Consider the following 27,472-nt stretch of genomic DNA (forward strand, 5'->3'; position numbering starts at 1 on the left):
ATGCTTTACAAACACAAACATTAGGTGCCGATTACTCCAAAACTATCCCTGATTCAGAATAACTGAAATCAGATTTCAATTCAGGAGTGAAAATCCTTTCAGAATCACTACTTTGTTACCCAGAAATAGAACTTTTAATATTTTCTTTTTTTTTTTTTTTTTTTGGTAGAACAGTGTTATCAGACTTCATATTGTATATTGGGGTAGTGCTAGACTAATACGGTGTATATAGTAGTTTCTGATTTTTGTTTTTAATATGTTACAAAAAAAATGGCACCCCAAACTCTCTTGGCATTGTATTGTGTGATAAAATATAGCCAATTACCATCTCCGTTAAATAAGGTTTCCAAAGATGAAAGCGTTTTAAGAATTGATTCGGTAGTTTCTGACAAGACTGATAAAAATAAAGAGAACTCTCGAATTATGGACTAAGTTAGTTACGTCACTTCCCTGTTCCACTACTGGTATACCACCTCGGAGCGCCTCGGTACTGTGAGTAACCGAAGTATTGGAATGAAGCTTACCTTTCAAAATTACAATCTCTTCGCCGGTACACCAAATGGCTACCATAGATTAAGAATGATATAACTCTTAATGCAGGTTATTTTAAATATCCACTTTTTTAGCAAAACGCAAAAAAAAAAAAAAAATCAATAAATTGCTATTCATACAGGGTGGGCCATATTGATAGAACACATTTAAAATGTATTTGTGGAGCATGGTGAACACACTTCTTACCAACTATGTGAACCACGGGACGGGAGTTTTGCACTGTGTTCGGTCTTTGAAGATATCCCTTAATGGCCCCACCTTGACGAGAACATTCTTTGGCCCTAACAATCATGTTCAGTATATTCTGGCTCAGGGCTACGGCAGGTGCAGTTTGTTGAACTATACCTTGGTTGAAATATTTATGCACCACCTGTAACTGGTATGGATAAATTGTAAGATTTTTAAGGATTCGCCGCACGCTGGTACGTGAAATATGCACTTGACAAAACAACTGCCGAGTTTACTTCTTTGGACTTTGTTCTATGATATTGGAGACACGTCCAGTGTTTACTGCATTACGCGACCGTCTTTTGTTCGCGTTTGGAGTCTCACGAAAGTAATGAACAGCACGCATTATGACCTTTCAGATGGTTCTACCCGTTTCTTAAAATGTTTGGAACGTCCCTGTGTTGTGATGATGGAGCTTCCACTACTGAAGAACGCCTCCATGACGTATGAAATTTTGACGGCAGTCCACATCACAATGATTGCCTGCAGCAATGAAAGAAACATGTATCAGCAATACCCATTCTTACACTTCCTGTTAAGCTATATAAAAAACATGCATGGCTGTTATTGCTCGCTGTATTCAAAATATAATTATGTCCCTTCAATATGGCCCACGATGTAGTATGTGGCTGGGAAAAGTTACCATAATTCTGCAGTAACGAAAATTATTGTATTGTAGAATGTTTAACTCTTATTATACATTTAACTCAACATTACTATAAGTTATTTATAATTTAAAATCGTTAACTTCAACTTTGTGTAGGTTGCTATCAAATATTAATTGGACCGGAAAAGGTTCCCACCTTTTGTTAAAAAACTGATTAATAAGGTTATATGAACTAGGAACGTTATAAAATCTTACAATTAACTATTTTAACTCCTCGCAAACGATAAATTATGACGATGACGAATTTGAATGTACTTGCATATGTATTAGACAAACCCTTTTATGCTTGAAGGATTTACCACACTCTGTACACACGAACGGTCTATCATTTGAATGAACTTTTTTCAGATGGTTTCTTAGTGTTTTTTTAGTCTTGAAATGTTTATTACAGAGATTACACTCATAATCTGTTTCGTTTGCGTGTATAGCACTAACGTGATGCTGTAACGCCAAATGTGTTTTATATGTTCTCTCACACTTATTACATTTAAAACTTCTTTCGTCCGAATGAGATTTTATATGCGCCGTGAAAACGTAATTTCTGTAGAACACTTTCTGGCATTCGGGACATGTCTGCTTCCTCTCACCTGTATGTAAACGCCGATGAATACAGAAATGACTAAAATCTTTGAAGCACTTTCCGCATACCTCGCACATGTAAGGTTTCACTCCAGTATGTGTCCTTTCGTGCACATCCAGTATTTGCTTAGTCCGAAATGAACGATGACAGAACTTGCAGGTAAATTGTTTTACACCAGCATGAATTTTCATGTGGTTCCGGTAGGAATTTCTCCATCGAAATACTTTCGAACACTTAGCACAAGAATATTCACCTGGAAAGTGATTTGGGAGATGATTTTTCAGTTGCATTTTAGTTGAAAATTTTTTGTTGCATTCGTTGCAAGAATATGTGGATGGCTCGAAAAGATGAGTCTTCAAATGCATTCTGTAATATCTCTCTGAGAAATAAGTTGCTCCATCTATTTCACAAACGAATGTTCCTTTGGAATGTCCTCTCATATGTCTCATTAAGTTCGTTCTCCGAACATCTTTCTTGCAGATGTTGCAGTATAGTAATGGATCGTGCTTAATGTTTTCACCTTTCAGCTTATTGCTTGTTTTCTCGTACCTAAAAAGAAAAGAATACCTCAGGTCATCTCTCAGAAAAAAGAAATTGGAAAGCTAGTCATGGCAACAGAGATAAATGATATTTTACGGCAGGCTGTTGTAGAAGATTCAGTGATTTAATCACATTTTAGACGCCTCAGTTGACGAAGCGCTTACAGAGAGAGAACGAAGTGACTTACAGACCTTAATGTGCCTATCTCTTTCCACCTGTTTTTTTTTTTTTTAATTAAAAAAATCGTAATTTCCTAAGCTACTATGATATACTAATCCTCATAAATATAAGCTATTTTTTAAGACCGGTAGCTTTTGGAAAGTGACCTGCACAATTGTGTATGTTCGGCCGCTATTGTGAATACTCTTGATTTCATCCAGCTGTACCATTGTGTACTTTCGGTTTATATTAAGAAAGTTGCTGAAATGATTTAGCTACATATTTGTGGTGGTTACAATTATGCTACCAAATTAGGTTTGTATTATTCTCTTTTATTGTAAATATGGTATTATATTTTTACATTTTTATTGTCATAAAAAATACAGAATTCATTTCCATTTACGGTAATGACTTGCGTTAAATTATATTAGATTTTATAAATACATTAAAAATGATAAAGAAATATCGTGAATGTAAAAACATTTACAAATAAACAAACCATATTTTATTTGTGAAATTTCTTTTCAAAATCATCAGCTTCCTTTTTTTTAAATGAAATTTCAGGAAACATTTCTTGTCTTTACTGAGGCAAGGACAGATGTACTTTAAGCACGACGTTTTGTTCTGGTGTTTTAGTCATCAAGACTATAAGCTCTTGTAGTTCTTTGGTCATCACTGCAGGGAAAGTGTTTATACCCATCAAAACGTTTTGCTTTGCATGGAAGCGCTGCAGAAAAGCTGAAGAATTTAGACTTCTTCTTCTGTTGGTCTAGCGTTGTCATTTTCAACATTTATCCTTTCACTGAGAGTTGTACCTGTAAGTGTTTCTGCAAGCTCAAGATGGAATTCCAAAAAAATCTTTTGTTTTTAGCTAAATGGTTACCACGTGGATCTTTTCTATATTCAAACCCACTAGTGACAACTGCAGAATCCAAAAATATGAAATGAAATCTTTGAGTTTTACGTCCCACGCTTAAGCCGGTTAGGCAGCAGAATCCAAAAAGTAGCAATTGATATTTAAAAGTCCATTTAACTGTTCGAAACCATATCCTATACAATTTCATCATTTGGTCACGACATCCTCTCTATACATTGATCTATTATAACGTATAATTGCCGAAGAACAACTAACATTAACACTTCTTTTCTTGCTTCGACCATTGCTGTACAACTGTTTGAGATTCAACTCCGCTGCTTGTTGAAGCCAATAGAATTCTGTTATTGTCCTTCCACTTAATAATTATGAATTTATTATCTTTTCGAACATGCGCTACGGAATCCAATTTTCATCTGAGAGTTGCGTTTAAGCTGTAAACAGAATTTCTCTCTTGTCACTGGACACGGTTGCTCATCATTGTTCCGGTGCCTTCAAGTCCAGAATCTGGCAGTTTCTCAAGGAAAGGTAAGCTTGTGAGCATCCTGTCAAAATACAAAAAATTTCTTGCAGTACATTTTGTACAAGATGTAAAACAAGAAAGGTAGAGACCTAAGTCATTTTTGGTAGTGGTGTCGTCTTCCCTTGGTACATCTCGAAATTAAGCACAAGTCCATTGTCTGAACAGATTACTTAGTTTTTTAGTCCAACTTGCGTTGGCTTATTTTTCACACATGCTTCAAACCAGGGCACTTTCCTATAAAGAGAATCATTTGCTCATCAATTTAATTATACATATAGTTCCGAGGGAGTGCCAAACATGTTTTTTTTATATCAATCAATGATAGGCTGAACTTTCTACAGTCTGTCTGAATCAACTTCAGGACGAGGTGTTAGAACGTTCAGAAAATGAAGATTTGTTCGCAATGAAAGAAATCAATCTTTGAATATTTTGGTTGAATCTTCTGGTCTAGAAATTAAAACCAATCCTATTAAACGACTCCACTACATGGATAGCCGAGGATACTTGATGATGCCCATAAGAAAGTTGTAACAATGAACTTCTTCATTTCAAACTTGTTTGTTGCTAGGCATTTGTGAGTTTTCCATGTACTATTTAGATCTGAACAGGGTGGGGCAAATAAATGTGGCTCGGAGAACAGAGTTCCAGGGTACAAAGAAACAGAAAAGTAAAGGAAATAGTTCGCTAACCTCCTTATAGCAGATGTTGAAAATGACCCCCATTCATCTCTTGGCAATTTTTGGCCCTGGCCAGCAAGCTGCAGAAGGCACATAATCGAAGCTGGGTTGCTGGAAATGCTGCAATCTGATGAGAAATGTTCTGCTGCACTTCCTGAAGACTATGAGGGTTGTTGCGATACACCTTAGACTTGAGGTTTCCCCACAAAAAGTAATCGCACACGGAAAGATCAGGTGATCGGAGTGGTCAGCTAGGGCTGACACCAGACTGAACTCTGCTGACAACTCTGTCGGAAGTGAAGATTGGGTAAATGTGATCCATGGAGTATTCGTCTGCATGATCGACATGATATGCCGGTGTCTTGCGACAGGAGTTGGGTTGATTTGGTAGGACTCTGGAGCATTTTCTCGTTAACTGCATCCACAATTTCAGGTGTTTGGACACGTTTTGGAATGTTTTTTGCCTTGTTAAAACAGATCCTGTCTGACGCCATTTTCAACTAATTGTTGCATTGCACTCTTTGCTGAAACTTTGACGCCATGAAATTCATGAACAAATAAGTGACCCCACACTTTTCACGAATTTGTTTTCACGTAACTTTCCATAACGAATATCCTCTGCCGCACTGTGAATACCATCTTCACCTATGCACTGCTCAAATCACACTGACAGCCCGCACCAAGATTTGAACCGGTGGTGTGCGTACATGTGTTGTGGTTCCATGCATATATTCACGTCCAATCGTATCCACTCCAATATCACGTCCAATCGTATGTATAAATGATGAAATTTTCCAACAAACTTCACATAAAAGAAATTTGCCAAATATTTATATTAATAAAAAAAGGGGTAACTTTACTTTGTCACGGGCAGGACACCGTGTGAATCAACACACAAAATTTCAATAAGAATGATTTAAAAAATGAAATAAAATCGAAAATAAGTCAATTTCTGCTGTACAGTTATAGCATTGTACACAAATAATTCTATTTACTTTACTTGAGGCTCGTTTTTATCACACAAAAATATGTAGTACACTTATTTCTCACCACCTACACTTCAGGAAATGGCTTTATTTGCCGATTTACACCCACCTTGTAGGGAAATTCGTACAAAACATTGTCTAACAGTATATAAAATAGGTGCTGCAATCCACTGCCCGTGCCGTGAAAAATCAGCGCCCGGGGCGAGTATACGACGCGTCGCGACGGCGCCCCCGTAAATGTGAGTGAGGTCGACAAACCAGTCGCAAAGCGTCACCATGGTTGGTGCGACGCGTAAGTAAATTTTATATATATCTTTTCTTTTTTCCTCCTGAATTTTGCGCCTCCTTACTTGGACACCCGGGCCTTCGACCCGCTCGCTCCTGCCCCCACGGCACGGCACTGTTGGTATCACAGAGATTATTTGATCCACTGCCTTCTACATCCGTCCGCTCCCTCTACCTGCCTGCTCAATCAGCCAAAAAATGCGTGTACCTTTCATCATGAATTCGCCACTAGATGGCAGGTCCTACCATGGCATCCTACCGTTTGACAGTCAATCCTGTAGCGTTGCAGTTTGACATTTGTACGTATACAATACATGTTAATAGAAAGAATGTAAAGAAATCTAAATGGTTTGCGTAAAGGATATAATATGCGGTAGTCATTGAAGAACTACAAAAAAAAAAAAAAAAGTTCAATAGAAACACATTTGTTGATGTTACGGCTGAGGCACAAAAATTAAAGAAGACGCACAATCATATATTGGCCTAAATAGAATATATATAATTTTATGCTCTTGTGTGGAGGAACTCTGATGCTATAAGCAAGGGTGCTGATCCTGGGGGCGGAGGCCCGGCCCCCCGCATTGTACTTATGAATATGCGATATTTGGTATAATTTGAATGCAATTTGTCTTAAAATCCTTATATATGTCTTCTGCATCTGACGCCCCCCTCCCAAATTTACTGAGAAATCGGCGCCATTAACTATAATTGTAATTATACAGGGTGGCTCAAAAGTAGGTATACGCCTACACCCCTGCATCGATCAGGTATATCATTCTAGCTTATAGGTTTATTTGTTTCGGCTGTTCCGAGCTTAAGATATAAGTACAAAGACATTAAGAATGAATAATAAAGAAACTAAGTCTACCTTATATATAACAATAACAAATGATATAAAAAGCAATCAGTACTGGGTTGAACAGTAAGTTACTGTATACCTACTTTTAGGCCACCCTACATATAATAAGGAAGTTTAAACCCGAACACTAGTCATTACTAATACAAATGTCAGACACAAAGAATTGTACCTTTTCTAATACACTTTCCAGACTTTGGGCTATCGCAAACCACACCACAACATGTAATATAGATTGTTTTTATTCTAAGCTAAATTGTACATTGTTTAATATTAAATTTAGTGTTTAGCAACAGCTTCTTGAGATGAAGTAGCTTAAATCTTGTCTCGAGAGCAACAATATCCAAAATATACAAGTGAATATCGTTTCAGACAGTGAAACTACAGTAGACTTCCAAACTATGCAAATTGAATACTATATTGAAGACATGGAGTACATTCTTGGGACTGAATCGATTACTGAGAAACCTTTCGCAAAATCTCTTACCGGTTTTGCTATATGAAAATCAACATTGAAACTGGACGTAGTACTGAATTTCTTCAACTTCCAGTCAGGGGCGGATCCATGGGGGGGGGCGATCGCCCCCCAGAAGAGCGATCTTTCTTATTTTATATATATAAATAAAACCCATCCCAAAGTTTGGGTCCCTTAAAAGTAGCAGTATGACAACCCACCGCCCCCCCCAGAAGTCGGTCCTGGATCCGCCCCTGCTTCCAGTTTTACTAAGATATAGGGGTGCAGATGGGTTATTTCCCTGAGACCATGAATCAATTTCCGAAAACAGTTTGTGGCTATCTATCACCGTTTTGAGTTATAAGCTTTACTGTTGAAACCGGAAGTGGTCGATTTCAACCAATTCCGGCTTAAGCAGAAGGTAGTCCAAGGAGATGGAAGATATTCCTGGGACACTGAATCGATCCCCGAAAACTGCATGTCGATAGGTCTTGCCGTTTTTTCTCTGATACCTGTCAACCGAAGGACATAGCAGTTCTAGAAGACTGCTAACACTTATATTATAGTTTGGAAGTCTAATACTGGAGATCTTTTTCATTTTATAACTCCTAGTCAATATACTCCATTGTTGAACTCATCAACTATGGAGTATACAGTTAGTTTATTGACTTAGAGAGTTTCGTATATGCAACTGCCAAAGGCTTGAGGAAAAAACGGAAAATCTAGTATCCCTCATGTATACCCCTATTAATTTTCATAACATAGTTCACTATCGGTCGGTATTTCATGAAATGACACTCCATTGTATTCCAACTTGCCTTTTCTTGCTTTGCAGAATAATACCCAACAATATAAGACCATTTTCTTTTCTAAACTATTGGAAAAGTGGGGTCATTCCTATGTAAACCATAAAGATTTACTCACAGAAAATGGTCAGTACGTGCTGCACTCTAGCGTCGAAATTAGAAAACAAGCGTTCACGCGGGAGACAATGGTTTTTGAAAAGAATGAACAGGCAGGTAAGTGAATCAAGAAGGCGGTGATTTGATCAAAATGCACGTAAGATACATCTTCAACAGTCTTGAAAATTTTACCGCAATCGCTTACGGTCTTAATACAAATTTCCTTGACATCTTCGTTCTCTTCCACTGGGCTTTGTGCGATAGTTTCATGTCTGTATGTTTTCTTCTTCTGTCCACTAGGGAAAAATTCCATCAACAAAAATGTTCCTTGTGTTATATCTTCAACAGCTAGCCTAACACAAACCTTGTTAACATGCAAACCTAAGTCGTCGCTCAGGATAGCTTCATGACTTTCGGAACCATCATTTTTAGAATCTAAATAAAAGTCTGTTAGAAATTTGAAAATTTTACACGGAGTTTCGTTGTCAAATTGCAGAAAATAAACTTTTGATTTGAGACATTCAATTGACAAGAGCATTTTCCCGTCTTTTGTTCAAAGCGTCTTTTTTTTTTTTTTTTTTTTCAATTTCTGCTGAAGATAGTAGGAAAACATATATATTTTGAAACGAAGAGCTTAAAGCAGCACATTCTACAATTTCTTTCTTTTGTTTCACAGAGTTTCATACTGGCCTTCTTGTACGTACTCCAATCCTATCCACTGCTCCCTTGAAACGAACAAAAAGGTGACGCTAATAATAATAACATATACATGACACTCATTTCAAGTTAAAACATCATGCTGACAGTAATAGATAATCCTCTATTTAAGTAAATAATGTTCATGCTTAGAAAACGTTATTAGAGTACACATGGAATCATTTTCTATCATGAATAACCAATGTACACAAACTCTCCCACCAGTTGCATGCCCACTGTCACGGGAAGGACACGTTTTCAAATTGAAATAAAGAGAAATATATTATTAACATTAGTCCAAAATTTGGTAAAAATGAAGTACAAATGCAAATTGTTACTTCTATTAAGTACTAACCGCATTCTCAAATTTAGTAATTCAGTACAATAACTTTTGGTAGTTTTCTGTGACGGGCAGGACATTCAAGTTGAAGTTCATATCTTTAATGATATTATAAACAATTTTTGTCCTGTAAACACTTTTTCATCTGCTACTTGTAGCAAAAAGAAACATGTTCAATAGCTCGAAGTTATTTCAGCCAAACATACCGTAAAATTTTGCCGATAACAAGAATATAAAATTTCCTTGCAACTGACATGTTACAACTTAGGCGACTTAAAATTTTACGTCAATTCTAAGTATAAATAAGTTTCTCTTTGTGGCAAAGTACATTTCGTTCTATTTACTTGATATACATGCAAAAATGCATTGGTTTTGACAGTTTTCGAAAATTTGAGTTCAGGCTCACTTTCGCGTAGAATGGCCCTTATGAAACTTCCAGCAGAATGGCAAGTCTACAACTGAAGTATAGACTTAGTGTTTGTTGAATAAATGTACGTGGTCCTTTTATATAAAACTGCGGAATGCAATTCGCATGCCTTTCATATTTCCTTATCTGGGAATTCTACTTGTATGTATGGCAGAATAAAATAAGTTTTGGACTTATTTTAATAAAGCGGACTAGATCCTGGAAACAACCCTTACTTAATTCATTCAATTCAGGAAGGAAATATTTTTTTACTTAAGCCAGCCTTCAACTGTTAATATAGATTTTTACAAAAGTTTAAATATTTACAATAATTTCAGGGTTTTAAAATTTGGTATACTACATTCCTCTACTTTAATTTGTTTCCCTGTTTAAACAAAATAAACAAAATGTATTAGGTACAATATTCAGAAGTCCACTGCCCACATTATAGTCCAGTATAATAAATATTAAAAAATCACCAAATATAAAAGAATGATACTATATAAGAAATAATTAGTTTGCACTGTTAAAATATTTGTAGCGTTCATTTAAACCATACACTCCATTGTTTATCTGAGAAATTAATTTCCACTATTCCTATCTCCTTTAAAACTCTTTCTTCTTAACAACCATCTTGATAATGCTGCTTTTTAAACGAATGAATAACGAGATACAGAAAAGCAAGGCAACTTTTGACTTTGTTTATAAGACAGCAATTCAAGCAGCTAGCATTTTCATTCTTTTTTTTTTTCTGCCCGCATAATACCATGCAAAAAGTAGTTAAAACCTTATACTCACGCTGTTTTTGCAATCTGTGCCATCACTTGATCATTGTTTGTATCTGGAACTTTCCTGGTACAGCCAAAGTTACTAACGATGTCTTGAGGACTCTCTAGTAGCGTTCTGTCATCATCATTGTCTTCACTTTTAGTTGCAGATTTATTATCACTTGGAACAATTGTTTCATCTTCCTTAACAATACAACTTTCTTCTAAATTTGGGTCTTCTGCGCAGTACGGTTTTACAAACACTGGATTTGTCCCAACATCAGGCTTATCATCAAGGTTACTATCCGCTCTAGTATCACAAGCCTCTACGTCCATAGCACTTTCAGTTTTCACTTCATTGCCACAAGTAATCAAAGTCTCCGATTCTGTCTCAACGTTATTTAAGTCTGTTGATACTAATCGTTTATCTGGTGATAGCACCTTCATCGCTGTCGTTTCCTCACCACTACTACTTGAAGTCTGCTGTAAGAGCTCCACACAAACACTTAACGGATTTTTGCAATGTACATTGTGAGGAAAATTCTCTTTACTAGCCCCTGATTGGTCCCTCTGGAAAGCATTCTCCAATTTATCAGCATTCATTTCAGCCATAGCATGTTGTAGAGATTTCAGTTTTCCAGTAGGAACATCAATTGTTTCACCATCTGCTTTCTTCTAAAACAAAAGATGATAACCAAATGAAACTCCAATATTTAAGATACACTCACAAAGAGATAAAAACAAATAAACAAACCAGTTGAGAATGCCCCAAGAGCATTGCCAGAACGAACCTAAATGGAATTAATTTTTCTTATTAATCTCTACAGGCTATAAACCAATTGTTCTATGTACTTCATTATTATAATCATTAAACAATTCTAGCAATATATCTATCCATCTTTAATTTCCTTCAGTACTAAATTATTTCAACATGTTTTAGTTAGGAGTTCTGCTAAAATGTTCTGTGATAACTTGCTTTACTAAGAGACATGCTCAAAATTGAAAAATTCGCAAAATATCATCTCTCTATAATTTACAGTTCCCGAGATATGGCTCCTTAAATTTCCCGAAATTCCAATTTTTTTGGCCAATATTTGGGGAAAGGTCGCCAGTTGCACAGCGACCAGTGGTTACTATTTGGCACCAAAATGTTTACCATCCTCTTAGGTACTGATCAACACCAATGTAATATCCCTATGTCTTACGGTTCCTGAGATTTTGCTCCCGAAATCGAATTTTTTCTGGCCAATATCTCGAGAACGGTAAGAGTGACGAGAAAAAATCCATCACTTTCACAGATAGTTTTCGATGCACTTTCGAATGGAGGGCTCGAAATTGAAAAATTCGCGAATAACAGACAGACAGACACACACACACACATACACACACACACACACATATATATATATATATACATACATACACAGAGAATTTATTATAGAACTTTCAAAGTTCGTTGAAAATCAAAATCTAGGTATGAATAGGGTTGCCGTAATTTTTTGATCCAAAATATGGATAAGCCTTAAACTGACGACCCATCAAAGATACGGTGCCCACACACAGAACAAATATTTTGAAATTTCTTACCTAAAATTCATCTTTTTAAGTTATCACACAACTGTTTACTATAATACTTAAAACACTATTCGAGACTAATGTTTTATAATTTTTTCATTAACAAACAGTATAATAAATCATAACATTAAATTACATATATTAATTAAATCTTACCAAAAGAACCCTGGAATTGAGAAATGAGACACTTTTTAAAAACATAACCTACTTTATTAATAGTAACTAAAATATAAGTTATAGGCCCTATGAGGAAAACAATTCTTTTCACCCAAAATTTTGGCGATTCCGAACGCGGAAATCTTCGGGCAGCGCCAAAAACTGTCAAATACGGACATTTTCCTATTTCATGCTTTGTACGATACGAACACGGATCCAAAAATACAAACAGTCCGAACAAAATACGGACATACGGCAATCCTAGGTATGAAGAGTTGCAAAGATTAATACAAGTTTCGTGTGAGAAAGAGAAGAACGGAAGGTGTAGTTGTTGCCCTCTGAAAACTCTCAGTTGTTTATCATTCACCGAAGGCATTTTTTTTTCAGAGCTGCCAGGGATATGGTGAATGCCATGGTTATGGGGAAATCCAAAGAAATGTTCCCTTCTGACTATTTGGAGGAAGGAGGAGGCGATGCAGTAAAACAAGCTTCAGTGACACCTGACAAATGGTTATCCAGCAGTTTGTCATAAACTCATTTGTACATTAATTTGGCTGTATGCAGCTCAAGCAATTTAATTCTCTTTTATTTTTAAAGAACTCTCACTTACTAGCAGACGACGTTTCTATGTGTGTGTTCTCTCGCTCAGAGAAAGCAGGCGGCTAGCTTGACCTTGGCCAGCGCTTCCCCAGCCAATCACAGCCCTGTCCGCTCTTACGTCACTTAACACGTGAAACCTACGCGAACAGCGAGAGCTGAAGAAATTTTGCGGTAGGCAGCACTGTTCGGCGCCAGACAACGATAGGACTAGGACTCCATAAACTTTGCTGCATCATATATTTTTAAAATATGTAATTTAAAAACTATATCCACGTATTTTTCTATATATATAAAGCATCCATACAGAATACTGTAGTAATATTAATACCTAATAACAGTAATGTAAGTATAAATCATTATTAAAATTCTTAAGTCTATTTATGAGTGTTGATTTTGATTTGCATGTCGCATCTTCGTGCCTCGTGGTCATTCATTTAGGTGCATGGTACGGAATATACTCCTTACTTATTGTTTGTAGTGTTTATTATTTTTCGTAAATATGATGCTGAATTTTTGGTGTTTTTAAAGGTTGTATTTAGAATCTTTGCTTATGTGTAAATGGCGTTGAAAGGAGCTATCACTAATAACTTGTTTCATCGTCAACGCTCGAGCGAACATACTATCTACGACTATCTAATGTAATGTTTGCTCTATTTGGATTACCATCCTATGAAGTAAACGTTATAAGTTAGCGAACGGAGTCATTCCAAGTTAGTGTGTCATTTATAATGAAGACTGGAAAAAAGAAAAGTATTTCAGAATTATTAATGAATATAATGCGTTTGAGAGTAAGCATGTTGCTCACTTCGCTGTAGCTTAATTAGAAATCTCCAGGGAAAATCTGAAGACAATGTTCGAAAAAACTAATTAAAACTTATTCTACACTTTTTCTGTCTCAATACTTTCATCTCCACCCAGAAAATAAAATTATAAATCAATTTACCTCGCATCACCACATTCAAAGTACATATCTAGCCTTGATTATTGACTCAACTTTATTACTATTATTATTATTATTATTATCCTATACTTCAGTTTAAAGAAGTTTCAACTGTATAATAAGGCGGGATCTTTAGTTACTGTCCTTCGTGGTGATTACCCGTTTGTTAATTTTGTAGCTTTCTTCCTGAAGAAGAATGTCGTCATGGGCTATTACCTAAACAAACTGGTCGTTTAAGGGAACAAAATCAGTTACAGGTGAACGAAACACATAAAGTTTCTAACACAAAATATTAATCATTACTCCATTTAAATCTTAAAGTAACTTACTATAAAATTAAAGTACTGGAGTAACATATATAAGTAAACTGCGAATATAGACTGCAACTCCCAACTAACTGATTCACTCTATGGCCTACGGAACTCGAAGGTTGAATTCCGCGTTCACAAAAGCTCTCCATTGACTTATATTCTTAGCTAATTTCATTAAGTTGCTACTTTGTATTCCTATATCTGCGAAATCCATCTTAACCCCTTCCACTGAAATGATGAGTCTAGCTCGTCATCGCCTCCCGGTGCGAAATCGCACAATGCCGAGCTATACTCGTCATAAAATTTGAACTATTGTAGCATCACGTAGGGTTACTCTATTGACGTTTTGAAAGTTATATAATGATAAACCATCTATAATACACTTTTATACTTCAATTCAGAAATCAGAAAATAAATCGTAAGGGAAGGGGTTAACATTATCCTCCCATCTCCACCTACCTCTTCCTAATGGTCGTTATCCGATTAGAAACTTCGAAAGTGTTTCTACTTTCTTACATTCTGGCAACATGACGTGCTGACCTGATCCTACTAGATTTGATGACCGAAACATGTTTCGTTAACGGTACAAATTAGGAAGTTCTGAAGTTTTCGCCATTCAGCACTCCCGTTCCTCGAGTTTGAGTATTCGTCTCAAGATTTTATTCTCAAGTATTTTAAATCTGCGTTCTTCTCTCACAAGGTACATTCGCGAAATGTCCCCTTGGGATCCGTTTAAAATTGATTTAAAAGTTCTCCGCGGCCCAATGTATATTGTACGAATTCTAGCGGTCCATACGGGTAATTTACAAATACATGGGCCTTCATATATCCGGAACTTAATCATACACTACTATAATGCTTGAACACAAATTACTTTTATTTTCTTTAGATGTAAATGGACGCGTACAGTTTTCTCGGAAATCCACTGAAATAGCTAATTTTATTGTAGCTTGTATCATTTGAAAGGTATTGCATGTTAAATCCCTGCAGGCACTTCGCGATTAAACATTATAGAGTAATATCAGTTACGCTTACGTTTTTGATGTTGACATATCAAAACAATTTCTAACTGGAAAAATACTGTAGGTATAAAGAAAATCTTTACAACATTGGTGTTATAATGTTATTACATTTCTGTGAGTAGGTGTTATTACTTCTATATTATACTATAACAAGGAAGTATTATATTACTGTCAAAACGCCTAATGTAAATCCAGATATGACCAGATTTGGGTGGAGACCTAACATTCCCGTATTTACGTCTGTATATATCTACGTTCAGAGAATAATTCGTCATGGATAAATCACGTAAAAGATTACATAGATACACGGGCCCTGCACAACTTCCTATTTGGTTCAATATTCGTGAACTGCCTGACATTTAGCATGCAATACCTTGCAAACGGTACAAGCTAACTACACCAATGAATATACTAGAAAATTTTATATGAATTTGATGTATTACATGCACTTATTCATATTTGAAAAACTGGCAGTTAAATCTAATATGGCGGCCGGGGTGGGTAACACGTGTTAGACAAGCAATATTTCATCTCATTTGTTTTGCATATGACCACATTCATGCCCAGTTACATTTAAAAAAAAACTAAAATCAATTTTGTGACTGAGTGTTATAGTGGTGTATGATTGAATTCCGGACATAAGGAGGCACACAAATATTCAAATTACCTGTATGAACTGCTAAAATTAGTACAATGGTTTTGGTGTGTAAAATTGATCCTAGATGTTTGAAAATATCTACTTTGTTAAAGTATTATTCGGTATTTTGATGCATCTATAATTTGCAGTAATTACGATCTCAGCGCACTTCCATGTGTTCAGTTTTTTCTGCATTTACTTCTAAAACCATGTCTTTTCAAGTGTTCTCTTTCTATTGTTCCCCTACCAATCTCTATCAGATTTATATTAGCATAAGCTATAACATGGTAAATACTAGCTCATTTAGCTCTAGGCCCTGGTTGCTGCCTTTGATTTTCCTTATAGTGTGCTAGAAAACAAAGTTGGATAATAATGGCGACAACGCATTTCTCCGTTCCAGACAATTCCCAACGTGAAAGCTCACAGACAGGAATTTTCGTACTCGGACTTTATTTTGCGATTTATTTAAACACATCTTAATCTAATTAGTTTTTTCGGCATCCCAAATTCTATAAGAATGTCATACAGTCCTTCCTCTTAACCGAATTGTAGGCCTTTCTAAAATCAAATTGATGAACCAGGATACTGTATTCGCATTTGTTTTCGAATATTTGAGAATGGTAAATAACCGATCGATTTCGCATAGATCCACACTGATAATCTCCAATAATGTTCTGTATATGGGGTCAATCTTGCTAATAGAATGTTTGAGAGGATTTTATAGGATTTGACAGAATAATGATTCCTCGATAGCTATTACAATCAGTTTTATGGCCTTTCTTGTGAATTGGAACAACGACTGATTCTTGTTACACAATTCCTAATGTAAACGTAAATCCCTAGTAAGGTACTGCACGATCGAACACGATTAAAGGACTGTGAATAATATAGCTGTTATTTTTATAGTCTCCAAATCCTTCTTACAGCATTAAAAACATTAATGATGGAAATGTAAATATCGGGATAATTTTTATATATATAATAAAACTGAAAGGGTAATTGCTAGGATACGTGACGTAGAATGCAGCTCACACATGAGTGTAAATGTTTGCTTTCATCGGCCAAAACTGGAAATTGTCAACTTTTTTAAACTTTGACATATTTCCAACAACTAATAGCCAATGACTACTCAACGTTAAAATCCAACCTTACTTCTTTGTTAATAATGTATCGAGATGCTTGTAATTAAAGTTATGAAAGCAACTTCCAGTAGCTTACCAACGCCATTTGACACGAAAGCGTTCATTTTAGTTGCAGTTGCGCTTGGCTATTAAGGACAAATTTAAGGATTTCTTTTGTATCAGATCTGACTCGAATGTGATCACATTTCGCATGAATTAAAATCATATAAATGCTAATACAAGCATTTATCACCCATAAGCAATAGAATATAGTAACTAAAGCTGGAATGAAACGCTCTGAAAGATAGTAAGAAAAAATAATAATAAATTAAAATAAAATAAAAAAATAAAACAACTCAAACATGAACAGAAAGGTAAAAACAAAATGAAATTTGTTCATACTCACTATATTCGCTTTAGTGTACCGATTATATACTGAACAATATTCGGATATTGGAAATGAATTGTAATTTAAAACTACTTTTAAAAAGCGTTCACCGTTTAAAGAAATGAACAAAACAGATTAAAATGGTATACAATCCAAGCAACTACGTAAAGCAACAGATGCAAAACACGTTATTTTTCTTTAATTTCAAACATCAAACAAATATAATATAGACTATTTTTTTCGGTTATGGAATATTGTTTTTTGAAGATTAATGGAAAGCAATTTTGAGATCATTTCCCAATTTGTTCATTTTTCTTGTTCTAGTTTACGGTTCACACAAAGCCAAAGAGTTCTTCAACTTTCGGAAAGGTCACGAGCATCAAATAAATAAGAAAAACCATGACAGGGAAACTCAACGAAGAGGAAAACCTGTGCAACGATCTGAGACTGTGTCTAGTAAATGCAGCGGAAGAGTTCTTTTCTAAAGAAATTTCTTTCTCGGCGTCAAAAATATTTATTTTACCCGGTTTCTTAGAAAATATCATTCATATATCTGTTCCAATTGTGTAACAATGCTTTTAGGACGACAGATTAATCTGAGAACATTTCTGTTAATTATTATTATGTGTAAGTCCATGCGTAGAAAGATGAAAAAACCTGCGATTTTTGGACACGTCATATCAAAATGGAGACCTCACATTATGTTCCCTTTGTTGGCATCTTGTACTTATACATTTATCTCAAGCCGAAATACCTACTTTAAATTTTAGCACATAAAATGGGGAAGAAAGCGGCTCGAACTTTTTAAATGCTGCTCTCAGCATTTATCTCATATGAAAGAGAAAAGCATAAAGAGTTTGGATGTTTGGCAACCTATGTGGAAGCGAGATCTCGGTTTACTGAATTGAAAAAGTTACAGCTATTATTCTCCATTTTTCTATATCGTAGAATATTTTTTGTGGGTCATGAAAACAACAAATAATACTGACAGAAAAATATATTATTGGCATCACAATAGTTTCAAATGAAATTAATATTTTACAATACAAAATATCATTTAAATCAATTGTATTATACAAACTTAGAATGAACTATTTCATAAGTTCAATCTTTCCCACCTTAGATTTATTCTATTAGATAAAATAATTAAAAATATTTAAATTGTCCCTTGTATTCAGCATTCATTATTTATATACAATTATTGTTGCTTCAATAAAATGCATACTTTTTCTTCACTCTTTAAAACACATCAAAACGTTGGTTTGTCACTAGTGACAATACTCTCACTAATGAACGATAATGACGCTCTTCTAAGAAATATAAACAATAAGAAAAATGTATATTTTATATAAAATATTTATAACTTTCTTACCGTGTTCACCTGAGTGTTGTTGCAGGTTTGAGTAGATATGAGTCTCATGAGGAATATTTCAGATTTATGGCACATGTTTCGAAACTCGTAAAAGCTATCTACTTTGTTCGCGCAGGATAGACAAATGACGTTCGGAAGATCATCTTCCAAAGAAACCTGTAAAAGCAAAAGAAAAATAGAGTTGGCTGATATTAGGCTCTGCAGTTGTGGCTCGCTCATCATAGAACAGAACCCAAGACTCTTTACTAAAGCTATTTTAGTTTAATAAGTTAAGGTTTTGATTGGCTGCGTGTTGTGTTCGTCTTTGGAACCTGCAATAATGTATTTCCTATATTTAACTCAATTGACTACTGCGAACTTCTGGGAAAGTGCAGTTTCAAATAGCAAGCGTGAACACCCAGTAATCTTATATAATCCTCTTTTTATTTTTAAAAATCTCAAATCAACTCTAAAGTTAACTGTGGATACTTAAGATTATTTGTTCATACTGAAAAACTAAAAGCCATCCAGTCCTAGTTTAGGGACACATACTTACACTCGTGGGATACTAACTCTGTTATCAGGAATGCACTTATTTTCTTAAAAGGTATTTCTTAAGGGAGGAGTTGCGATACTGGGTGGAAATACATTTCAGGACAACTTACCTGTGATGGGCATAAATACAGCGTGTGCACGTATGCTATATACCTGTCTAGGTTGCCAAATTTTGTAAACAGAAAACCGGGACACCAATCTCAGACACTGTTGAAGTCAGGCATGTTCAAGGGGGGCTGAGTCCCCATAGAATATGTACACGCCCTCCTACAATATCTATACGCATGCATTGAAATATTTCCATTTCTTCTGTTTAATTTTTTCGGAAATAAAAGTCTTAAAAGCAAAGATTTTTCAAAGAAAATTAATTTTTTTGTTTTGCCCAACTTAATTGTTCTAATTAAGAAACCACATTCTTGTATAAAGTCGAAGTTAAATAAAAACTTGGAAATTAGATACAGACGCACACAAACGCTTTCCAACGTTTGTTAGGGGAAAATGGCAATATGTTGGTTATTGCAACCGATCGGGCAATAACAAGTCTCGAATTTTATTTCGACAGATTTCTGCTGCTCTATTGCAATCTAGAACAGAGTTCCCCTTAAATTTTTATTATCCCGCTTGTACAAAAGTTAATTTAACACTGATCTCAGACTATATATGAGGCAAGGTTTCCTATTCATTTGATAAAAGTCAATTAATTACCTGTCTTTTCCCGGTTACTACTCATAATTTTCCAGTTTATTTTATACATAAATGAAGCCGAACAAAGAATATATAAGGAGTAAGAAAAGGTAATGTAAGAAGAGCTGTCCCTTATTCTGAATTTCGATTTTTTTGTGTTTAGCAGATTCTAAATATTACGCCAATTACGACGCACCCCCCATTTGATTGAAGAGAAACTTGTTTCTTTGTTGCGCCATCGCCTGTCAGAAACACTACCCTAAAAGCTAAACCTCCTGAAAGACTTACGCAAGTTTAAAAGTTTGATAGAAAACAAAATTCACTATCAAAATTAAATAAGACATGCACTTTAATGTGTTTAACTGCCATTTCTTGTGCCGGAGTAAGTTGTTACAGAATTTTAGCTTGAAATTACTGAAACTTTTATCAGATAAAGGATAAAATATAATTCCAAAAGCATTGAGTGCGTCCACGGCATCTTTAGAAATATTTATCCACACAGGGAAGACAACTCAATTCTCAGAAATTGTGCTTAAGAAGACAGCAAACAGGACGAAATAGACAGTTTAAATGCGGTTAACTTGTAGGGACTGAGAGCAGTATCACCACTCTTGACTAAAGTTCCAACAACTAAGCAGTTTTTTGCTGCCGACTGAAGTACAAGGTAACTAGTAGTTAAAGCCGGTCACCTGCAGAAGGACGTTTTATCCTACTGGAAGTGATATTCAAGAAATTATTTACATAACATATGCTCCCTCTTAAATATATATATTTTAAATCCTTTCTTCCTCTCTGGAAGCTAAACTATCCATAGGACGAAAGAATGGATGTGATTTCAAGCTCCCTGTTGTTTATTTAGTAAAATTAATTGGCTACACAAATCTTCTATTTTTAGGTGAGACATGCTACTTCTTGCAGGTTGTGAAATGAAATGAAATCTGTAAGTTTTACGTCCCACGGTTATGCCGGTTAGGCTAAAGGAGACGGTGATAATGAGAGATGAGTGAAATGGTGGAATGAAGAAAGTAGGAGGAAACGGGAGTACCCCGAGAAAACCCACGAGCACGGTGTTTGCAGGTTGTGAGACATACTACTTCTTGCATGTTGAATTTATATTTCAATCTGAAGAAAGAAAATCGGGACAAACAGGCGTCCCGAAAGACTTTTTTTGGGACAGTTAATTCTTTCATTGGAAACCTGGACTGTGCCGGAAAACCGCCCTATATCTGTCCCCCTTTAGAGTCAGATTTTAATGAAGATCAAATGACAAAATCCCATCTCGAGTCAGCTGCTATGTTCAAATATTCTTCTAAAACAATTCAGCAACTTTTCTGTGATTGTAAGAGAGAATGGGCAGTAATTTAAAATATTACGAAAAATACAATAGAAATTACCACCCGCTCACCAAAGAAAAGCGGAATTTTTTAAAACGTTAGACTGCGTGGATACTTATTTTTCATAAAGAGTTTATATACGAGGTTTCATCTTTCGAACTCCACGGAATCTTCAGATATTCTATTTTTGGCAAACATTTTAAACACCCTTAACCCTGCAAGGATAGGCATTTATGCAAGTACCATGATAAAACCGAGCTCGAGCCCAGTGTTATGTTCAAATCTACAAACGGTTCAGCTGTTTTCTCGTAACGACGACACAGACAACGTCGATTTGAATGAGAAAAGAATTAAAAAATCTCCTTCCGTCCTTACAGTTGAAATTTTCGCAAGTGCGTCAAGTTATTTCTAATGTGGAGCTTACATACCGAGTGTCACCTTCCTAACTGAACAGCTTGGGAGGCACTATATTTTTGGCGTAAATTTTACATTTCACTTAACATACGCATTTTATTCAATGCACTTAGAATACGCATTGATTTCATAAAAATCTGCTTGAGGTTGTATTACTTTCAATAATTCATTTTAAAATGTTCAGTTGTTTATATATATATATCTTTAAATTACGGTAAAAAGGTTATGATATATATGTGACCACGATATATAAAATTCTGAAATAAAAATTGTTAGTATTGAACACTAAATAGTTCGAGGTTTGTCCCTATGCTTTCTCTACAATAGGATGTAACGTATCCTTTTACGGTACTTCACATTATTGTTGTTATTGTTTCTGTAATGTTGTGTGAGTGGCCCCCATTTGCTTTAGTCGTGCCATTAGTTCAAATACGTGTTTAATTTTTACTTTGCATGTTGTTTATTTATGTTATTTATGTGGAAATGTTCTAATTACTAATGCAAGCCTCTAGATGGTGAGGTTATTCTATACCTGCGCGCTATAATCATATGTAACGTTATGTTTGAATAAATATTAATTACAAATGATTTAACATTATATCGGATTCCTCTAAATTTGCTAGGTAAATTTTATTAACACTGTAATAGTCAAGTTCTTATTTATATAACACTCACCCATGACATCGCATAATTAGTCATTTCGAGCATCGGTCCTTGGCATTCAATTGTCTTGTGCTTGCTGCATGCTGGATAACGAGGCCAAGATGGCGATAGCCGGGTTAGAAGACATGAAAATGTGGTTAACGCCTATTGGTGCTCTTAAAGCGAATGGACCGACAAGACTAGGTGAGATCTATAAATATTCTGTTTTTAGTTTCAGGAATTATGTGTCTAATTAAATATATCATATACATTAACACTTCATTAAATTCTCAAAATTTAGGGATGTAACTATTATAGAATGTTAAGTTTTACAATATGAAAAATATGGTGTAGCCTGGGTTATGTAGTGCCAGGTATTGCATGACGCTCCGCCATAACGTATTGAAGCAACATTAGTGACGCTGTAAGACCTCCAGGAAAGTTCGAAATTTAAAAGCTTAAATTGCTACTCTCGGACAAAAGTGTATAATTTTTTTTTATTTGGAATAACCTGTGATACATTGGATAAAGAAATTTTGGAGGTCTTACCTAAATTATTGTTAACCTTTCTTGGAAACGACGAAGCGTCACCATTACCATTATCTCTTTGCCGTAAAAGTGGAAGGGTATGGTAAGTCTGTTGTGTTGTTGGCCGAGGCATTTTGGAACCGGCCCCTGCGTGTACACGGAGAGGTAGGATCCAGGACAGTCTGGACTTGCTACACAACTTATAACAGGTAACGTTAAAGTTTACCTTTTCCTTTAGTGGGAATTATTCCGAACTGAGAACAACCTAATATACGGTACCATTTGTGTTTTAAATTTTGAAACTCTGAAAACATTAACTGCTTAAATTTTTTTTTATCAGTACGTCACAATAACATGACAAAACATGTGCAAATAAAATCTCGTGTTGTGTCACGCATCTCATAGGATTATCGTAATACTTCCACTATTATTATTATTAAATTTTTAGTATGCATTCGGTAAAATCATAAATTTAGCTTCCGGTACAGATTTCTAACGCGAAGTCCTTATGCAGTTTTAAAGGTTAGGTTAGTTATGCTTAACTTGTCGCTCTTCTCTTCCTTGAATATATTGATCCATAGAGTAAAATGTCATGTTCGCAGTATAATCAGGAAAGTGCTAAATATTGTAGATGTATTTTTTTGTCATATTCATTTGTATATATATCATATTCATTCATATTGATAGTCAATGTAGTGTTTGTTATGTTATAGAAAATGTGACCCAATGTCATAGAAAGAAATTTAGAATATGCTACAAACATATGTTATGAAATGATTCCTAAGGAGGAATAATAATAGTAATAATAATAATGTAGTATATAGAAGTGGAGATGACACAAGTGGGCACATATGCAATACGTGCCAGAAGTGCACGGAACATAATTCATTTTTTTTATTTATTTATTCCTGACACTTTCCTCTTGAATGAAAAATAAATGGATCAATGAATAGTTAGAATTAATAGGATTTTTCCATTGGAGCGTAATACACTATGTTTAACCTACCAAAGAAGCTACTAATTATGTATCATCTATATGTTTAATTTTTTTCTTTCTTCTTCGTACTGGCAAGCTATGAATATGTAAATCACGTACAATTGTAATAATGTTTATCGGAAGTTATGTATTGACCGAATGTGAAAACTAAAGCAGTGCAAAGAATCAAATTTATTCTGAAACAATAGTTCAAAAATTTATAACCACCTTCTTAAGCTGCAATTCAATTTTTTTTAACAATAAATGATAACTTGAACTTCAATGTATGATTCCATTTCAGTAATTCATATTAAATATCTAGATTATATGATAATAAGGTAACCCCATTCACTGCGTGAGAAAGGCTTCAGGGGGTGTGAGGCCAGTGATCGACCTCAGATCCCTGAATTTGAAAGTATAAGCCCTAAAATTCAAGTTGAACCAATTAACGAAATACTTTCTCGAATATCTGGTGCAAAAATCTTCAGCTCAATGGATGCCACCATGGGTTACTATGGTGTTAGGCTTCATCCTGATTCCTTTTCATGAACTAGTTTTATTTATTTTGGACGACAATATGTTTTATGCGTCTTACCAATGGGACTCAAGTCTAGTCCTAGTATGTTTCAAAATGTGATGAATTCGTATTTCGGTCTAGATACTAGAAATTTTGTTGTAGTCTATCTCGACGATTTGTTACGTTTTAGCTCGAACTTAACTGAACATTTTGAACATTTGGAAACCCTCTTCAAAATTCTAAAATTTGGAAATTTTGCCTTAAATTTTAAGAAGTTTCAGTTTGTAAAAACTGAAATTTCGTTTCTTGGACATGTAGTGAATGGAAAGGAATTGAAGCCGAACCCTAAACAGAATGAAGCCATTAAGTTTTTTCCGATTCTCAAAAATAAAAAGAAATTAAGATACTTTTTAGGTATTCTTTCGTGAAGGAGAAAATTTATTCCTCAATTTGCTGCAATAACGGCTCCATTCTTTGACCTTTTAAAGAAAGACAGAAAATATTGCTTTACAGAGGAATTAATGAGTAAATTTCAACAATTAAGAGTGTTGCTAAGTGAGCCCCCTGCACTTAGTCAACCAGACTTCAACCAGCCTTTTCATCTATTTTCGGACGCTTCATTAGATATTTTGGCGGGTTATCTAGCTCAATATGACGATGAGGGAGAACTTTTGGTCATCGAATACGCGAGTCGAAAATTAAAACTCCATGAAGTGTCTTACTCGGTTTTTCAGTTAGAATTACTAGCTGTTCTGTTCTTATGTGAACATTTTTCGTATTACATATTAGGCAGGAAGGTGACGGTTCACTGTGACAATAGTGCTGTGACATGCTTTCACTTTGCAAAACCTTGATACTAGAACTACGAAAATTTTGTTGAAACTCCAAGGGTTTGATCTCCGATTTGAGCATATCAAGGGAGTAGATAATAAAACTGCCGATATATTGAGTAGAAATTCTCCTGAACTCCCTGCCAAATCGGAGGAATGTCAGGTAAATTTAATTAATTACAATGAGAATATGCGAGTTGGAGCGAATGCAAGCATCGGATAAGCATTGTCGCGAGTTGAGAGCTAAAATGAATTCAGAATCTGCGAACTCAAGAATCAAGGTTATAAATAATCTAATTTATATTCAAAATTCAAAAACTAAGAATTGGCTGCTAGTGGTTCCCCAATCTCCGATTGAAAGAACAGTAAAACACATTCATGAGACAGGACATTTTGGCGTTGCTAAATGCATGAAATTAGTGCAAAAGTTATTCTTTTGGAAAGGTCAAAACCAAACGTTTTGACAACATATAAATAATTGTGAATCGTGCGCGCGAACGAAATTTTCGAACAGAGCTCTCTCGCGAAGACTTGCATATTGAAGCAGATAAACCACATTTCAAAGTGTGTGTTGACCTCGTGGGTAAGCTTCCATGTAGCTATGGATATTATTATGTACTATCAATTGTTGACGTTTACTCCAGATTTTTTTGTTACCTACCTTTAAGAACAGCAACCACAGCTGAAATTATTCGGACTTTGGAGAAAGATTTCTGCTATCTTTGTCCATACCCAAATTATGTCGTCTCTGATTAGGGCCCACAGTTCGTCTCTCAGAGGTGGAAAGATTATTGTAACGAACACCAGATACAGCATATTCTGATTTCTCCTTATAACGCTCGGGCGAATGGAATCCTGGAGAGGTCCCATCGCGATTTGAATAGGATCATCAGATTCTTATGTAGTAGTAAGCATACCAAATGGAAAAATGTCTTGAAGGTCGCCCAAGTCCTATTAAACCACTCTTACAATAGTTCCATCAATTGCACACCCGCAGAAGTGTTCATTTCTTTTTCGGCTGTAGATAGATTTCAGGAGAAATTTCCTTGGCCTCCTGAACTTCAAAATGTAGAGAATTCGAAGAGGTTTATACAAGTATAACCACGATTGTTGTCAAAGAAGAAAAGAAAATCAAAAAGGAATGCAGTCGAAATTAAAGAAGGGAATCTAGTCATGGGGAAAACTTATTTTCTTTCAGACGCTTTCAAAAAGGTAACACATGAATATTTTCGAGTGTTTACTTGACCTTATTTCGTGTCGAAATTACAACATAATTCCGTATTTTTGAAGGATTTAAAAGGGAGAGAAATGCCAGTCCAAAATTTAATAAATTTCAAATTGTTTAATTGTTCGGAAGTCAAACGAAAAGAGTTATTGAAAGATTTTAAATAAAAAAAAAATTTTTTCGAGGCGCTGGGAAAAATGCAACGTACCCTTTTACGGTACTTCACATTATTGTTGTTATTGTTTCTGTTATGTTGTGTGAGTAGCCCCCATTTGCTTTAGTCGTGCCATTAGTTCAAATACGTGTTTAATTTTTACTTTGCGTGTTGTTTATTAATGTTATTTATGTGGAAATGTTCTAATTACTAATGCAAGCCTCTAGATGGTGAGGTTATTCTATACCTGCGCGCTATAATCATATGTAACGTTATGTTTGAATAAATATTAATTACAAATGATTTAACATTATATCGGATTCCTCTAAATTTGCTAGGTAAATTTTATTAACACTGTAATAGTCAAGTTCTTATTTATATAACACTCACCCATGACATCGCATAATTAGTCATTTCGAGCATCGGTCCTTGGCATTCAATTGTCTTGTGCTTGCTGCATGCTGGGTAACGAGGCCAAGATGGCGATGGCCGGGTTAGAAGACATGAATATGTGGTTAACGCCTATTGGTGCTCTTAAGGCAAATGGACCGAAGAGACTAGGTGAGATCTATAAATATTCTGTTTTTAGTTTGAGAAATTATGTGTCTCATTAAATATATCATATATATTAACACTTCATTAAATTCTCAAAATTTAGGGATGTAACTATTATAGAATGTTAAGTTTTACAATATGAAAAAATATGGTGTAGCCTGGGTTATGTACTTGCCAGGTATTGCATGACGGTCCGCCATAATGTATTGAAGCAAGATTAGTGACGCTGTAAGACCTCCAGGAAAGTTCGAAATTTAAAAGCTTAAATTGCTACTCTCGGACAAAAGTGTATAATTTTTTTTATTTCGAATAACCTGTGATACATTGGATAAAGAAATTTTGGTCTTACCTAAATTATTGTTAACCTTTTTTGGAAACGACGAAGCGTCACCATTACCATTATCTCTTTGCCGTAAAAGTGGAAGGATATGGTAGGTCTGTTGTGTTGTTGGCCGAGGCATTTTG

At 35.2% G+C, this 27,472-nt stretch overlaps 1 protein-coding gene across 3 annotated transcripts in view; it reads right to left on the bottom strand.

Annotated features, from left to right (window-relative positions):
- Positions 1-1,345: 1,345 nt before the first annotated feature.
- The window catches only part of LOC145691016 (uncharacterized), a 31,023-nt gene continuing 4,896 nt past the window's right edge, over positions 1,346-27,472 (bottom strand). Inside the window, exons 2-4 of one of the 3 annotated variants that reach the window (XM_081766547.1) lie at positions 18,615-18,770; positions 10,524-11,164; positions 1,346-2,576 (exon numbers count right to left, since the gene is read on the bottom strand). In XM_081766547.1, the coding sequence (XP_081622673.1) occupies positions 1,676-2,576; positions 10,524-11,164; positions 18,615-18,770 (1,698 nt within the window). In that variant the 3' untranslated portion in view covers positions 1,346-1,675. Of the gene's footprint in view, positions 2,577-10,523; positions 11,168-18,614; positions 18,771-27,472 lie in introns of all 3 variants that reach the window. The other 2 variants (XM_081766549.1, XM_081766546.1) reach the window with 2 other exon arrangements.

The sequence above is a fragment of the Thermobia domestica genome, chromosome 7 (assembly GCF_964235325.1).
Source record: "Thermobia domestica chromosome 7, izTheDome1.hap1.1, whole genome shotgun sequence".
NCBI classification, from domain to species: domain Eukaryota; kingdom Metazoa; phylum Arthropoda; class Insecta; order Zygentoma; family Lepismatidae; genus Thermobia; species Thermobia domestica.